Raw genomic sequence first — 13,420 nt, 5'->3', positions numbered from 1 at the left:
CCTACTCTTTCAAGAAATCCTGCTGTAGCACTGGCACAATCTTTTCATTCAAAACGTTTAGTGTTAACTTTGAGAGGCGGATACCACTCCTCCAAAGGGCCTGCCTTTGTGCCTTGTGAGGATAGTAAATCATCTCTTCAAGCTTTTGGGGGCATATCTATTCTTCTACCTCCCAGTTTCTGGGAAAGCAAAGACAACAAACTACTTCCGGGAGACAAACAGAGGGTTAGAAAACCAGGTATGGAATGGACACCTAATCCCCCTGCTCTGTAACTATGGCCCAGATGCATCAAACAAAAATCCGCTTCCAAAGGGGCAGATTCTCAGAATCTGCCCCTTTGCGACCGGTATTTTTGCATTTGGGATGCATCATCCCAAATGCAAAAGTCGCAAATTGAGAATTCGCTAAATTGCGATTACTTGCATTTAAAGAATCTCAAATTAAGGTTCCTTAAATGCAATGCATTAAAGTTTAAAAAATAGCGATTTTGCTAATAGGGCATGCAAATTACCATGAAGTACAACTTCATGGTAATTTGCAAAAACGTTGAAGATGCACTAAAGTGCATTTTTCAAAGTTTCATGTTGCGCACACACATGCCCTAAGGGCATGTGTGTGCACAACATATGTGCACAGATCAATTTCAGGGGTGCAACAGGGTGTCCTTTGGACACCTCTGCACCCTTGAAATCGCAATCTCAATTTGCGAATCGCTATTTGCTATTCGCAAATTGAGATTGTCTTCCAATTCATTCCTATGGGCCTCTAGGCCCATAGGAATAAATGGGAAGTTATTCCTTAATTGTGACTCGCAATTTGCGAGTTGCAATTAAGGAATTTTAAGAAATCGATTTTTTTTAGCAATTTCTTGATTCATTGCATTTTGCGATTCCTTATTTGCGATTCCTTATTTTTCGCAAATAAGGAATCGCAAAATGTATGCTTGATGCATCTGGGGGTTAGTTCATAAAATACATGTTTGTTGCAAAAAATTAAGTACACATCCCAATATGTGAAAATCTACGTAAAGTCGCTTACGACGAAAGAAATATCACTGCATTTTGGAGCCATAACCGGCTTTATTAATAACCGTCCCTTTTTCTACCAATAGTTAGAACATGTTTTTTTCTAATTCAGAATATGATATCCTAAAACGGCGAAAATATTTTGACGGCTAGTTTTTGCCTGCCTTTAAGAAATTACCATCAGTTTCATATCGTTCCTTTTTCTTATCCACTGCTGCCATCTAGAGTACTTTTCCGTTGAAAATGTTTTGGAACATAATTTGAGTTTTTGTTAGAAATTGTTATTATTTGTTATACTTTGGTGCTAATATAGTCCAAGCAAAAAGCTAAACGGTGGTCTTTATCAGTGAAAATTCTGTGTTTTATCATTCGATATTTGTAATCTCAATTCAAATTGTAATTTATAAATTGAATTTGCACACAATTGCTATCTACTTGCCAGTGGGTTTAGTAGTTCAAAGGGGTGGGTTAGGCTCTCATTACAAGTGCAGCGCTAAATTCCGATCCCTGTGCAAACGATTGGAATTACGAGTTGTGTGATAATGGAATTTACTACGTATGGTAAATATCTTATCCTATTCAGCGTAACTTGTAATGAAGTTCGAAATCAAAGCACTCGCCTTATCTATTGTACATCATAAGAGCCCAATTTATAGTCTGGCGAACGAGAGCATTCCCCCAAAAGGGGCGTATGTTCCGCCAAGTGTGTTTAGAGTGCCTTTGCCATCAATACACTCGTAATGCGGTGCATGGGAAATATGGCAGCTTTTGGTGAGAATCCCACATCGGCCAAACTTGAAATAAGGCCACAATATGTACAATTATTTCGTGTCCTATGTGTAATACTAAATGTTGGCAATGCCAGTTGTGCTGCAGGTCTGGTGTTAAAGCTACAACCTCTGTGGGTAGCTGTTTTATGGCACCACCAAAAATGTTCGCAAGCTGGCACAAGGAATAAAGAAATGGCTTAACAAGGTCTGAACACTAGAGAACAGGCATTGGCTAAACCAATCTGTCTCGCCAATGCAAGAGCTATTGAGTTTCTCAGTGTCAATGTTTTTTGGCCATGTTATGTAGCAGCCTAGAATATAAAGTGACATATATAGTTTTCACTTGATATACATTGGGTACGTTCATTTTTAGTATCACAAGAAAGATATGTGAAGGGTTGCTATAGATCTTAGCATTTCATCACTGAGGTTTGCAATGGGAGCAGGGGATGTATTGATTCAATGCAGTCTGAGCTGGCTCCAAGGTTGCCTGGGAGTGTCTGTGCTAGTCCCTAATAAGAATGCATTGGCTGCAGCACTACAGCTGCCTAGATTATAACATGTACACAGAAGCACGCCAGGGCTAGCCTGCTGTTTTGTAAATTACATTAAAAGGTATGCGATGCATAATAAACACTTAAAAAATATATGTTAAAAAAACATATTTCGGGATAGTTCAAAACGTGACCACGTAAGACACTTTTAAAAGTCCTTTCTAATGGTGCAATATTTCTGCCTTCCTCTTTCTTAAATGTTTGTTTTTAAAAACTGAGTACGTTGGCCCTTCTCGGTCCTCTTCCTAACCCACCTCGCGTCTTTCCTTCCTACTACAAAGCAGTCATTTTCTAATGTGCTAAACCCATTTAGAATTTAATAGAAATAGAAATAAACACAGTGCTGGTACAAGCTCATACTTAAAATTTCACACAGATTGAAAACCCTGAACCGCGGTACATTAGATGTCTGCTTCCAGTAAACTTAGCAACTGGAATGAAACAACGAGCCTGGGTCCAAAAAATGCTACAGAGAAAACTGGTGGCACTTAAGCATGCAAACCCGTACAAAAACATACATGCACATTTATAAATATGTGAATGGACAGCCAGGGTGCATTATTTATTTACTAAGAAGCGTTTCTGCTCCCTTGGGGATGGGGGCTTATGATAAGAAGTATTTGGCCTCTCCAGCTGGGAGCAATTATATGTTTTCGTTACAGCCATTCAAAGGGGGGCAAGTGGGGGCTTGCCTAACTAAGCCTGCTGGGACGAATAATGGGATAGTCTAGTTAGGGTGGTTGGGGTAATGCAATTAAGAGGGGAGAGAACAATGTACAGATAGGAAAATCTCCAATTTCCTTCCAGCTTCTATGGGATTATTTCTTCAGACATAACACGCGTGTTTTCAAATCATTATGGATTTATGTGTTTACCGAGTGAACCTGGTCTTTTATCAGGCCCTTAATCGTAGTACCAACCGCCTGTACTGACAAGCACAAAAATGAAATGTGGCTTCTAAAATTCAAGTGAGAAATATTGAAGTTGAAATTTTAGCAACACGGTCAAGAAGGCAGTGTTGTGATGGGTTCTAGTATCGAATTGCTTCCACAGTACTATGTAATACAGGCGGTTAGCTGTACACTGATGGACGATTATGTATCTTTAGATGACATCATGGGTCCATACACCACACCAGTGGTTCATGTATTCTATGACGCAAGGTTGCACAGATAATATAGCACATAACACAAATACACTAATGCAGTGGTTCCCAAACTTTTGACTCCTGAGGAGCCCCATTGAATCACTACTGGAAACCGGGGATCCCCAAGCAATTTGTACAAATTAAATTTCAAAAAATTAAAACAGTAATGCACAAAAAATACACAATCAAGTACACATCAAACAAATACTTGCATTACGAAAGCTTTTATTATGTTATATTGAAAAATATGCAAAAATCAAAATAATGGGAAGGATGGTGCTGCATCTCGACGACTAACATTTCAATGTTTGGTTTTATTTGGAAGAGCTTGATATGTAAAGTGAGCAATCGGACAGCAAATGTAGGACATGTGTATTTAGGAGTTTTGCACTGTCAGGATATGTAAACCTCAGAGTAGTTTTTCACTGTTGTAAGGCCTATCTCTCCCATAGACTAAAACTGGGTTACCGTATTACTTTATATTAGTGCTAATTCAGATTGGAATGCATAAACAAATTTTGTTCGCTCAAATGAATTGTAATTTAAAATAGTCTTTAATGGTAAAGTTGTTTTTAAAGTTACAATTATACGGTAAATCTGACTGCTTTCTGCCATGGTGATAGAGGGTTATGCACAAATATATTTAGTGACTTTTGTGGTTCACCTGGACAAAGATTGTGTTTATTATTTGAGTGGGGCTTCCACCCGTCTCAACTAACTCCCCAATGATTTATTGACCATTATGATTGTATTTAAACCTGCTTACTGATTTCAGTGATATGATGGTGATTGTTTTTTAACATGTTTTTATTGGTCTTTTAATGTGGTGATCCCCTAATATTGTAAAGTGGTGACCCCTCAACAAAGTCAATAGGCTTGCCTTACATTTTGATGTGGTGACGCCTTGGCAAAGCCAACAGGTTTCCTTATGTTTTGTTGTGGTGCCCATTGATAAATCCAATAGGCTCGACTTATATTGTAATTTGATGACCTCTTGACAAAGTCAATGGGGCTGTTTTTTAACATTACCCCTCCTACGTTGTGATGTTCTGGTATGGGTGGGGGGTATTGTGATTTTGGGGTTCATGACCCTTCAGAGGTAAAATTTGATTTCCGAATGTCACCAAAGGAAAATCCAACTACCTGTTACAAATAGTTGTAACTTAATGTGTAGTATTTAGCAGTGTGTGTAATAAATGCACTGACTAGAGAATCTTTTATTGAATGTCCAGAGAATTGGAATTACTAGCCCACACCACTTCCACTGAGTAGGCGTTGCACTGCTCTGCTTTGCCACCCCCGAGAGAGTCAAGTGCTTCAATGTGGAGCTTGGTTCCCCCATAAGGAGAAAATTGTGGACATATCACTTGTGCAGGCCTCACATCCTGCGCAACTAATGACTCAATTTATTACAAGCGATGACTGCAAGCAAGATAAAATTGATAAAAAAATCACGTCATGTTCATGGTCTGCAAACAATGTTATAGAGCTAAAAGTGTGCCGCTAATGTATCAATTCCTGGTGTGAGTGAACTCTTACAGTGGAGCACTGAGGACTACAAGCACAGTGGACGGGTGGTGTTCTAGGCCTGAAGTTTGGTGGTTGACATGCAGGCCTTTTGGATTTTAGGCCATCTTCTTTGACGTCATACGGTTTCACACGTGATACATCACATTTCATTGCCCATTATCAAGTGGGTAAATAAGCTTTGTTTAATGTGGTGCTTGCACCATTGAGTGCCATTGACTAGCGTAGAGCAGGATTAACATCAGGTTTATCTGGCGATTGCAGAACAGCTCCGTTTGCAATCTGCTGAATCAAGTTAGAAGGATTAATTGAATCTGACTGGGGCAGTGCAATAGGATGCACATGGAGGTACCAATTCCCTGTTTGAGGTAACTGTGCAAATTCGTGATCTCACCAGGGGTGATCACAAATTATGCTTTTCAGCAGACAAGAGTGTGTTTCACTAATATATAGATATCATGGCATAGGTATTGTTACTCAAAGAAAAGAAATGTACTCAAGGAGTCATAATGTATGGAACTGGCAATTCCTACAGGAATTCAACACCATTTAAGAGCAAAACTGTGTTTGTTAAATACTTATCCTTGTTGTTCAGGAGGTCGAGTATAAATTGCTAGAATAATACCATATGAAAGTATACACAAATCATGCAATTGAAACTCACTTACATTGAATCACAATTGCTTGCTTATTATTGTAGTAATCTCTGATAATTGTACGTGATTTTTGTGGCCATTACGGCACATTTTTCAGGAGATTGTTGAACACTTGTATTATCTCAACATGGTTGCAGCAAGTATGACTCAGACACCACTATTTTATCTGAAAAGGGTGATTCCTTGTTACCTTGGAAGCAGTGGAAGAAACAGTTTGAGTCATCTTGTTTCTCTAGGTGGTGAGACAAATGTGGCCACCAGAAAACAAGCAGTACTTCTTGATAATATAGAGGGAAGAAATATTTATGAATATGTTGATGAATTAACTTTGCTTCTGCTGAATGTGAATCAGGGGACCAATTTTAAATGTTTGTATTAATGTTGCAGAAACATTTTGGGACAAGAATTAATATTGTACTAGAACATTACTAGTTTTTTTGTCAGAAACCAAGATGAGATGTAGCAATAACCAACAATTCAAAACTGTTGCCTAGGAACCTAGATCTTCAAGAGGCAGTGGCGATTCTGGAATGATACAGAACTCCTCTACATGGGTGCATGAATTACGTGATGCAAAACACACTTTGGAGTTAGTGAGCAAAGTATCATCTAAGGAGAATTTAGAAAGCTGTGTGAGGAAGGTAAAAAATGAATGCAAGAATTACAGATGTGGTAGAGAAAATCATCTTTCTAGCAATCTGGGTTGTTTTCCTAAGAGTGCCACTTATAAAAAATGGTGGGTAAAAAACGCCATTATGCCAGATACAGAATACAAGCTGTCAAGAATATGCCTGATGGCATGAAGAAATTGGTTTTAACTGTGACACGATGCATGAGTGGATAGTGATACACTAGCCATGCTGGATCGTGAATTAATTGTAGGGAAGAACAATTGATGGTATTATTACATTCCTTTTCACTATATACCATGATAGGTGATCAAAATTAGAACAAGTATTTTGGAGAGGGTATGACTAAATTATTACCATCAGATATCAATGTTGTAGGGTATGGTGGAGATAAGATTGAAGTTTTAGATTACACTATAATCAAAATCTAATTTTGGAATAGAGAGACTGTAGGTAAAGTATATGTTGTCAAACATGGTGACAATTTACTTGGGTTGCATCACTAAGATGGGATGGCATAACTTTGAAACCCAGACAACCAAAACCGAGTCTGATGGACTCTATTACTGGTAACAGTGTTGATATTTTCAATGAGTTCCTGATGTTTTAAGAAGGAATTAGGGCTGTTTAAAGTTGTACTATGTGTTCACAAGTTTAGGAAACTGCCTAATATGAAGGTTGATCCGCTCAAAGTAAACCTTAAAGGATTGCTGAAAGATGGGGTCATTAAAGAAACTGAATGTTCTGAGTGGCTCGCCCCAGGTGTGCAGGCATATAGAGAGAGTTGCAAGAGCATAAGAATGTGTGTGGATCTCAGGGACCTTACCGAACATCTGTGCAACTTGCCAACCACTTCCTAACATTTTGGAGGCATTGCCTGTACTTAGCAGTGTTAAGTTATTCAGCATCATTGATTTAGCATCGGCCTATCACCAAGTATCCCTGCATACTGACTCTAGGCATCTTACCTCAATCGTCACACCTTGGAAAGATTATACATTCCTAAGGATGCCTTTTGGGTTGTCATATGTCTCTGCATCTTTTCAAAGGGTAATGAAAAGGTACTTAAGGTGATTCTTCAGGTCTTGTTTTCCCAAGAATATATGTCGGTATGTGGCATATACAGAGAAGACAGGATTTTCAAGTGTCTCTTGAAGAGCTTGTAGTTGTCAGGCCTTACACTTAATAAAAATGCATGTAAATTTTGGGATAGGAGCAGAGCTATGTTCTTCTGCTTGTAGAGTACACCTAAAGTGAGTAACAACCAAGAATTTGAGTTCAGCAAATACCAGGGTGGTGATTGAATTTCTTAAGGATGAATTTGATCATGAAGATATTCCCAAGATTATCATCAATGATAAAGTTGTGCAGTTTGTTTCATGGGATATACAGACTTTTCTGAAGGGTATCCCAAAAGAGCATTTAAATGCTGCTCTTTTTTCCTCTAAAGAAAATGACATGATAGAATGAAGGAACATGATAACCAAGGCATGTGTGAAGACACTGGTATATATTAAGATTCTGCTCAAAGATATTATGTGGGAAACCTGGTGGGTTCATAACAATACTCCCAACAGTGTAACATTGAAATCCCTTTCCTTATCTTGAAAGGTAGGATACCTAATTCTAAACTTAACCCAGCTTGTCTGGGTACTAACATCAGGATAAAAGGAGGCAGAATGCTCAATGAAACAGCAATTGTTACCAGGCAAAGAGATTGCAAAAAAATATATAAAGCCTAGTTTGATGACAAGAAATGCAGGAAACAGTTGTTGTGGAAAGTGGGTTATACGGTTCTTGTGCAGAAACTAGGGTTAACCCAAAATGGTGAGTCCAAATATATGGTACTATTTTTTTGTAAAGGAGGTAAGTAGGAATGTTGTGGTTCTTGACACAGGTGATGTGTGGAACATGTCTGGGTTGCTGAAGAGTGGGCTTCCATCCTGTCCATGTGCTGGCCCAATCACCCCAGCAACCTGCCAAAAGCCATCAAGAACCTCAACTGCTGAATCACAGCAATGCGACCACAGGCCCGTTGGTACACAGAGGAACTCTGGCTGATGAAACACTACTGCAAGCAACTGGACAGCGAATGGAGGACAAGTCAAGACACCACAGATAAAGACATCTTCAAATCAGCCCTAAAATGCAATCATGAGCAGATATGGAACACCAAATGTACAGCTCCTGCAGATTGCATCTACACCGGCACTTACAGCAGCAAATAAATATTTGCCATCATCAAAGATGTGCCTGTGTCTTCTTCCACCTCCAACAATATAACCCCCTCACAAGACCTTTGGAACAAGTTCTCGGAATTCTTCTGTAACAAAATCACCTCCATATACAGCCACTTTGACCCACAACCAGATCCTGTTACTGAAGCTAGTCGAACTCCCATCATGGGTGAAGAATGAACCCAGACCATGTGGCCCTCCGTCAACACAGACAAAACCACTACTACCATGAAGACCATCCACTTGGGGGCCCATCTGACACTTGCATCCACCAAAGGACTCCTACCAATCAACAAAGCACTAACACCCATCCTCCACGCCTCCATTGATTCAGCCACATTCTGCGATATCTGGAAACATACCATCATCATGCTACTGCTCAAGAAGCCAACCACTGACCCATCTGTGCTTTTCAACTACAGACACATCTCCCTCCTACCACACCCAGCAAAGAGAGAAACTAATCAACTGATGCATCACTGACCACCTCAGCAGCCAGCAGACCCTCATCATCATGCAACCTGGATTCAGGCCCAACCACAGAACAGAAAGAGCACTCATCACCACCACAGACTACATCTGCCTGATCCATGACAGAGGAGATACGTCAGCCTTCTTTCTCCAGGATCTCTTTGCAGCATTTGACACTGAGTAGCACCCCATTCTCATCAGGGGCCTTCAGGAGATTGGCATCCAAGGACCCACTCTCCTTTGGATCTGCTCCTTCTTAATGAATAAAACTCAAGCTATCAGTCTTGCACCTTACTCCTCGGTTCTTGTACCTCAATGGTCATGGCTCAGGCCCACCCTCTGAAACACATACATGAACCCTCTGGCCGGCGTTATCTGTGCACACAACATCAACATCCTCTCCTACATCAATGGCATGAAACTCCTACTCACTCTCCCGTTTGGACAAGGCACCCAACTGCCTGCATGACTGAATTCGATAACTGGATGAAAGCCAGCTGTTTCAAGCTCATCACCAACAATACATAAAAAGTTATCTTCAGCAAGAACACTTCACCATAGGACTCCAAACGGTGGCCGGCCAAACTCGGACCCACACCCAGCAGCCATGCCAGGAACCTCGGAATATTCATCAACACCAAACTGGACCTGACCGCAAAAGTCTGCGCAGTCACTGCATCCTGTTTCCACACCCAGAAGATACTGAAGAAGATCTACAAATGGCTCATAAGCAACACTACAGAAATAATCACTTATGCCGTAGTCACCAGCAAGTTGGCCTACGGGAACACCCTCGCTGCGGAATCACCAAGCAACTCACTAGAAGACTTCAAACCATCCAGAGCTTGGCTGGCAGATTCATCCTCGACCTCCCACCAGGGGCGGATCTAGGCTCATGGCGGCCCTGGGCAGGGAGCATAGGTAGGGGGCCCTGGAAGATGGGGTCCGGGCGGGGCGGAGCGAGGAGGCCAGTGAAGAGGGGGGTGGTCAGGGTGTGTGGAAGTGGGACAGAGCCGGAGGCCGCCAAATCCCTGCCAGGGGCCGCCACACAAATATGTATCCATCCTCACAGGATTATTATACTAAGGATATATATTGGCGTGGCAGCCCCTGGGGGTTGGTGGCCCTGTGCAGGTGCACAGCATGCACATACCTAAGGCCGCCCCTGCTCCCACACAGAACTCACATCACACCAAAACCTCTGGGTGCTCCATTGACTCCTGATACACACAATGTCTTGGTTCAAACTCCTCACTAACACATTCAAGGAAATAAACAAGTTAGCCCCAACCTACCTGAACAATTGCATCTTCTTCCTGCAACCACCCAGACACTTCTGCTCCAAAGTACTCCAGCTCGCACACATCCCACACATAACAGAATAGGATCAGGAGAACGGTCATTCTCTTACAGCTTGTAAAGTGTGGCATGGCCTCCCACTCCACATCAGAGCCTCCTACTTTCTTCTTGAATTCTGCAAGAAGCGGAACACCTGGCCCTTCAATTAACCAACCTACCATAGGCAGGGCTAAGCCCACATGCACGGTCAGTTGTAGGATACCCTAACAAGCAATAGTGCACTGTACAAATACACATAACATATACATTGATGGATGATGGATGGCATCCAAATACTGCACAAGTGACACTCTTCCAACTGGCTAAGCCATATCATAGCCTTCAGGTGGAGAGATTCCCAATGAACTACTATGGCAAACCATTACAACGCATTGCGCTGGGGGGCGCTCTAGGATAGGGAATAAGTTTAATTTACTATCTAACACCTTCCCTAGTGTCCACGGGGACTGGAGTTGGAATAGTAAATTAAACTATTCACTATCCAGCACCCCAAAGCGCTATGCGTTGTAAAGGTTTGCGTTGTAAAAACCGTGTTGTAAAGGCATGCGATGTAAAAGCATGCGTTGTAATGTCATACATCCCATGGAGGGTAATGGCTCTGTCAACTCAGGCCTCACATACATTCCAGTTACTTCAGTAATGTCTGGTGAGATTAATCTGGTTTACGCCCAGTACACATTAACAGATTAGTTGGTACTGATTCATTCATCCATCTCTACCCAATTATCTAATAAGGGTACAATACAGAGCCACACTTGTTTGTATGGTTAAAGTATCCTATATGTTTGCTCCTCACCCATGTTAAACCTAATATAGTATCTCTGTAAACTGTATCGAAGAGACTTAATGTTTACTAATGCCACTTTTTTTTGTTTTTCAGTCATAGATGAAGAATGGCAGAAAACTCAGTGCATGCCTAGGGAAACCTGTGTGGATGTTGCTAAAGATTTGGGCACAAGCACCAGCATGTTCTTCAAGCCACCTTGCGTGTCTGTGTTCAGATGTGGAGGCTGCTGCAATGAAGAGAGTCTAACCTGCTTTAACACAAGTACATCATATGTCTCAAAAACGGTAATTTGTCACATTTTTTGACATCCTGCTCACTGTTGTACAATAAAAGATGCAAACCTTTTCAGACTGGTGTCTCCCGATGTTAAGCATGTGCTATGCAAGCAGGAGCCATGATTCCAAATGAAAACATTGTTTTTTTCACATAATATATGTTTTAGAAGCAAAACATTGAACTAACGTAATAGGGTTTAGGCATTTGGCAGGAAAGTAGATAAGTGACATGGGTGCCTGCTTGCAAAGAATTGCAGGTTCCTAAGTGTTTTCAACACTGGTGCTACGGGAATTTTACTTTAAGTCCTGAACTCCCTAAAAATTGTTGAGGAGGTATATTTTTGGAAAATCATATTATTCTAGTGGTAGAGGACATTCATACTATTCTGTGGCAGTTTCCAAACCTGACACTCCCATTTTCACTACCGTATATTGCAATGAAGTCTTCCGAGAGTTGCTTTCAGTCAAGAGAACATCTTGCAGAGGAATTCTGTGGAAAAACAACAATGCTGGAGGCAATCTTCCCTGAAAAAGGGTTCTATCTTAACCCCTTGGCTGCTGGGAGTATTCCCCTGCTGTGCTGGGGGGCGGGGGGCGCGCACAGCCAGCGCCCCCATGCTCATGACGAGCTCAGCTCCTCATGAGCCACGGTGCTCCGGTGCTCATGACGAGCTGAGCTCGTCACGACCACGCCCGTTTAATGGAACGCTCAGCACAGCAGGGGAATTAGTCCAGCGTGCGAGCGTTCCACGGGCCATGACGAGCTCAGCTCGTCATGAGCACCGTGGCTCATGACGAGCTGAGCTCGTCATGGGCATGGGAGGGGTTAAGCCTCAAACCACTTCTGATTCCTACCGAAACAAAAGCCCACCCATAGAAGAAAATGAGCCCTCGTCTTCTTGTGAAATCACCAAGTGCAAATAACTGAAGCAGGTAGTTTTGGGAAGGCCTCTACAGAGAAATACTCTGGGGCATATTTACGAGGCCCTTTGCATCACTCTTGCACCATGCAGCATGGTGCAAGATAGACGCATATTAAAAATGAGATTTATGTAGCCACACAAGGCCACCTTGCGTGGCCCTGAGAAGCTTCATAAATCTTGAGTAATGCAACGCAGCTCATATTGCTGCGTTGCATCACTCTGCGCAAGGGAGGTTTTTCCATAGGCGTTGCTTGGGTGTTCCGACTCAACATCCATGGATTTTGATGCATTCCCAGATTTACCAGAAGTGATAGACCTGGGAATACGTCAAACACCTATGCCTCAGCAGGTGAGATGTAACGAGGATAAATATGTTTATTTTTCCTCGCTTTGTCCTCTTTCTATGTGTGCTGCATTAAATAAATAAATAATAAATAAATACATAATACCTATTCCGTCGTCCGTTGGCTTTCCCCCCTGCCGCACTATGCCCGCCTCACCGCGCTTACCAACCGCCGCTGCTCTGTTCATAAGTTTGTGCCAAAGAGAAGTTAGTCCCCAACAACTTCTCTACCTCTTTCTGATCCCCGTTCAGCTAAATAGTTAAAGTGTCCGCAGTTGCAGAGATCCCAGCAATGCAATCAACATAGTTTAATTGGATCTCTCTAGCCATACAGGCACATGCATCATTGATGGCTTTTGCGATTTCTTAATTGCGATTTTTACGGAATCGCAATTAAGAAATCGCAAAAGCCTATGCATGAAGAAATCGCTGAAAAATTAGCGATTTCTAAACATTCCTTAATTACGACTCGCAAATTGCGAGTCGCAATTAAGGAATACCTCCCCATTCATTCCTATGGGCCTAGAGCCCATAGGAATGAATGGGAAGGCATTCTCAATTTGCAATTCGCAATTAGCGAATTGCAAATTCAGAATGCGATTTCAAGGGTGCAGGGGGACCAAAGGACACCCTGTTGCACCCCTGAAATTAGTCTGTGCACATATGTTGTGCACACACATGCCCTAAGGGCATGTGTGTGCACAACATGAAACTTT

The 13,420-nt window shown here is 41.7% G+C and overlaps 1 protein-coding gene across 1 annotated transcript in view; it reads left to right on the top strand.

Annotated features, from left to right (window-relative positions):
* The window catches only part of VEGFD (vascular endothelial growth factor D), a 478,050-nt gene that overhangs the window by 305,992 nt on the left and 158,638 nt on the right, over window positions 1-13,420 (top strand). The window contains exon 3 of the mRNA XM_078656086.1: window positions 11,257-11,447. Coding sequence (XP_078512212.1) covers window positions 11,257-11,447 — 191 coding nt within the window. The remainder of the gene's footprint in view (window positions 1-11,256; window positions 11,448-13,420) is intronic.

The sequence above is a fragment of the Lissotriton helveticus genome, chromosome 8, assembly GCF_964261635.1.
Source record: "Lissotriton helveticus chromosome 8, aLisHel1.1, whole genome shotgun sequence".
NCBI lineage: Eukaryota > Metazoa > Chordata > Amphibia > Caudata > Salamandridae > Lissotriton > Lissotriton helveticus.
The sequence above is the reverse complement of the archived record's forward strand: the minus strand, read 5'-3'. Positions and strand labels throughout refer to the sequence as shown.